Source organism: Centruroides sculpturatus, unplaced genomic scaffold (genome assembly GCF_000671375.1).
Source record: "Centruroides sculpturatus isolate CEXI.00-Female unplaced genomic scaffold, Cexi_2.0 scaffold2731, whole genome shotgun sequence".
NCBI lineage: Eukaryota > Metazoa > Arthropoda > Arachnida > Scorpiones > Buthidae > Centruroides > Centruroides sculpturatus.
The window spans coordinates 15,142-19,845 of NW_019386891.1; the positions used below are offsets into that span (position 1 = coordinate 15,142).

Sequence of the window (4,704 nt, forward strand, 5' to 3'; positions counted from 1 at the left end):
ATCGAGTATAATAATGAGTTAATAGAGGAGAAAAGAAGAAACTTTTAATATTGTGCCAAATCAAGACCTCTCCATGCAACGAAGTATGATCATCGAATACAGATGAACATAAAGAAAAGTAAACTTTGAGGTAGTGTGATTATAAATGAATTTGTGAGCTCTCTCTCTCGAAGCGTATATTTAATTAATCCATTGTCTCTCATTCGCTTTATTTTATTTTTGAATAATTCCATTTGTGTAATTTTATTTACTTTTATTTTATTAAATCTTTTATTATATGTTAAGGAAATGTCTCTTATTTATTATCTGAATCATATCCATATTATCTCCAAACGTGTGTTAATCCGCGTATCTAAATATGATTAACTGATGTCGGGAACCTGACGAGGAAGAAGGTGAATTTGCCATCACCAAATTCCACTTTAAATTTATTCTAACTGTAAGTCCCTCCGCCCTCGATTTTCCTTGAATTAGGAAAAGCCATTCTTTTTGACAACTGGGGACTATTCTCAACAAATAGACATCAACTATAAATTAGACTATCTTCTATTATCAGGACTTATTATACTGGTCCTGATAATAGAAGATAATCAAATTTATAGTCGAAAATTTACATATTAATAAGGAAAAAAAGGACATTGAGGTAATTTGATTAAATAGACACCGAGTAAGTGACACGAGTAATAAACTACTCCATACCCCCGGCTAATCTCACAGTAGCTTTTGAATGTAATGAGTAACCTATATCACCAAACATAAATCACAGGAAGTTAATGTATTCAAACAGCAATAAATGCATTTTTATATTCACTTATGATTTCATTAACAAGACAAATAATCTGCAGACTAACAAAATCAGTCAAAATTACCACATGATCAATGTTTTAACAGAAATTTCATGTAGATATGCACAAGCATAAAAGTTACCAGATAAATAATATTGCACTGATATGTGACACACGTGTTCTTCGGCATAACAGATAACTTTCTGCCTAAACTTGGCTTCATAGAAATCTTTCTGCTTGACATCATTCACTTGGCTTGTTGAACCAAACCATTCCAAAAACCAAAACTAAAACAATAGTCATGAGAAGAATATTACATCTATACCAATGATATAATACATGCAAAACACCAAGCAGAGTGAGAAGCAGATGAAATGAATGAAACTGAATTGACTTTATGCCAAATTCTAATATGCCCTCCAGTTTCAGAAACTAGAAAAGTCTGAAAAAATGTGCATTAAATCGACAAAATACAGTAACAATGATGCAAAATTAAACAAAATAAAGTATTTATTCTGAATAAAATATTCATTTTATCTTTAACACAATATAGATGATAACACTGTCAAATTTTATAATTCATTTTAATTCTGAATATTTTTGCTTATTTTGAATTCCTGTAAAATGCTATTTAAAATATGGGTATCCTTCATACAACACAGTTTGAAAATTGGGAACATCTCCCATACAACACGACTTCTGGTTTGCTCTATCATGGTTTTGGAAATCCTATATACAACATTTCACAAGTTTTAAGTGTAAACTTCATTATTCAATTTTTTTAAATTCAAGTAAGCACTTGTGTCATCTAAAATCCTTGGGCAAATTTAAGAATATTGAAATTTTCAAATTATTTTATGGTTTTTGTCAGATTTACTTTAATGAAAACTGATAAGACAAGGAAGAAAAAAATTGCACTAACTTTCCTATCAACCAGGTGTCATTGTCATTACTTTCAGACTTTAGTCTTTAAGACTGTCACTGTGTTTTCTTTTTATAGATTAATCTTCATATTTAGTAAAGTTTAAATAAACACTTTTAAGTAAGTGTTAATAAACTTTTTTTAACTCTAGGTAAGCAATCATTTGTAAAATGACAAACAAAATACGATGGTATCTCAGTATTTAAACAGTTTGATACTCAAATACAAATTTTGGAAAAAGTTGCTCGGTATTTGACTGAACAAATCTGACTCACTATAACAAATTTTTGATTAATAATATATTTTTAATTAGAAAATTCTTGGGAATTCTGTAATCCTACATCTGCAGGTGTATAGAAACACTATTGGCAATTCAATGATCCAAAACTATGACTTAATTATGTTAATTTTGGTTATTACATTCATAACTATATGTCTTGTGGGCTGACTTACCTATATTTCACAATAAGATTGATACAAAAACTAAAAATAAAAAAAAACAGATTACGCAGGTATTGTTTATAGTTTACAATGCACATGCCAATCCTCACATTATTACTTAGGTAAAAGATTAAAAGAACATGATGCCACTGTGTCTTAAACATAAACAATCACCATGGTACCATCACACAGAACAGACAGGTTGCACAATAGACAAAAACCAGATTAAAATTTTACATCATGAAAAGGACATATACAAAAGAAAATTAAACAACACGTAGCAATCAAGAATAATTTACATAAAGAAAATCTGCTAAACACATGTGAAGGGATACAAATCACCAAGAGGTGGTATGACATCATACCACCTCTTGGTAATTTGCACCACTTTCCATATGTTTATCAGATGCTCCATTCCTATCCCATGTACTTCATTTTTAAAGATTAAAATAGCAGAAAACATCCATAATCTAATGTGGTGTATCTGTCCTTATCATTTGCTGTATGTATCGATGAAATATGTTCCATGTCATGTTTGTATCCTTTCATTTTTAAGATAAAGTTGATTCAATACAAAGTAAAATACTATTATATGCAGTTTTTATCATCATTTTTATATTTAATTAATTTTGTACTTATACCTAGCTCTTATTTTTGTAACTGATGAGGAGCTGTAAAATGTAAGTTGGCATGAAATGAATATAGTTATGTATGTAATCAACCAAAATAAACACAATTGAACTGTAGTTTTCGACTGTTGAATTACCGGTAGCATTCCTATATACTTGTAGATGCAGGATTACAGAATTCCAAGAATTTTCTAATTAGAATATAGCTAGTATCCCAACAAGAAAGAAAACATATTTTTATTTCGTTATCCATAAAAATATTTTATGATAAAAGTAACAAATATGAAAATGTTGCTAATACTTCTGATCAAGTTCAACAAAAAAGCTGAGATAATGATGATACTTTGTAAAAGAAAAGCATTTGCTAACTTCTAGAACATAACTCTATTTTTTGCATTAGTTCTTTATTTCATATAGCACAGATTTGTATAACACGGCACTTTTTCAAAACATATCTATTAAGTTTGATATACAACTAAACAGAATTGTCACATGTGTCAGGTGTGTTTATGTAATCGTATCCCTAAGAATGTGGGGAGAGATTTTCCCACCTAGANACCGAAAGTGCCGCCATTATCGAAACTTGACAAATAAAAATTTTTTATAAAAAATAATTTTTGAAATTTTTAATTACATCGTTGTAAATTTAGACATAATAATGTAAATAAAGTTGATTTAAATGTTTAGTTTGCACTTTTATACATACAATATTAAATTAGATGAATTTTATAATAGATTCTTAAACACTTGATACTTTTATGGGACTGAAATTATGACCTCGCAGATAACGACACTCGGTTATAACGTCAAAAATTGCCGGTCCCATGAATGACGTTATAAGCAGGTTAAACTATATATAAAGAATGCACTTGTCACATCATCCATGATAAAAAATATATTACCTTGAAGAAATATTTTCAATTTCTTCTAATGTTCTTGCAAGTGCAAGATAAGGCACTTTTTCACCTCTTTTCCATATAGCATCTTCAATTATGTGATAGTTAGCTTTTGCAGGATTGTATTCAACTGCAACATCATCTTTTTCTGAATTAAATCCTCTATAATAAGAATTATCATTATACATGATTATTTAAAATCTTCAATCATAGTATGTTCATTATTAATTATTATACTAAATAACAAATAATGAATAAATTAACATACTTAGGTGAACTTTCTTTTCCAGGTGACTGTTTCTCTTCATTATTTTCCATTGATTTTGATTCACTTGAAACTATAATTAAATGTGATATTTAAATTAAAAATTCAGCTATTTTGTCACATTCACAATTTAACTGTTTTAAATATACAAGATAGAATCAAACAACAAATGTACTATTAGAAATTCAATAGAAAACAATGAAAATAAAATAAGTCCTAACATAACTAAAAGTTTTGTTTCTTTCTAATCATTTTATATTATTTAAATAAATATTTTATTACACAGTTACTGCTTTTTAAATTCTTACTTCTTTCTAACATATTATGAAATGTTCAATTTGTTCCTTTGTATATGTTAATAATTGTAAAATTTCAATTATTATTGACAGCATTTATAAATTACTGGATAGAAAACACAATCTATAATAGTAATAAAAAATTTATTTTCCTCCAGTTTTCTTAGAAATCATGTTCAATACATAACATTTATTCTTAATCCAAATTCATACAAAAAATATAGCTATATTATCATCATCAATATCAATTCCTGCTGGTATACAGGTTAACATGGTGAAAAAAACCAAACTTTTATACTACCATCCATTACTTTTTTCAAAACTCTCCTCCAACATACAAGTTTTTAGCCTGGAATAAAGTTAAACTCCTTTCCACTAAAGTCTGCTTAACACTATCAATCTACCTTTGTCTAGGTTGTCCCTTTGGTATTTTCTCTTTGATTTTAGCTTCAAATATCTGTTTGGCCAGT

General features: G+C 28.2%; 1 protein-coding gene across 1 annotated transcript in view; it reads right to left on the reverse strand.

Moving 5' to 3' along the window:
• The window catches only part of LOC111615892 (DNA ligase 1-like), a 17,524-nt gene extending 13,505 nt beyond the window's left edge, over nucleotides 1–4,019 (reverse strand). The window contains exons 1-2 of the mRNA XM_023357334.1: nucleotides 3,942–4,019; nucleotides 3,688–3,835 (exon numbers count right to left, since the gene is read on the reverse strand). Of these exons, the coding sequence (XP_023213102.1) occupies nucleotides 3,688–3,835; nucleotides 3,942–3,991 (198 nt within the window). The 5' untranslated portion in view covers nucleotides 3,992–4,019. The remainder of the gene's footprint in view (nucleotides 1–3,687; nucleotides 3,836–3,941) is intronic.
• Between the last annotated feature and the right edge of the window lie 685 nt (nucleotides 4,020–4,704).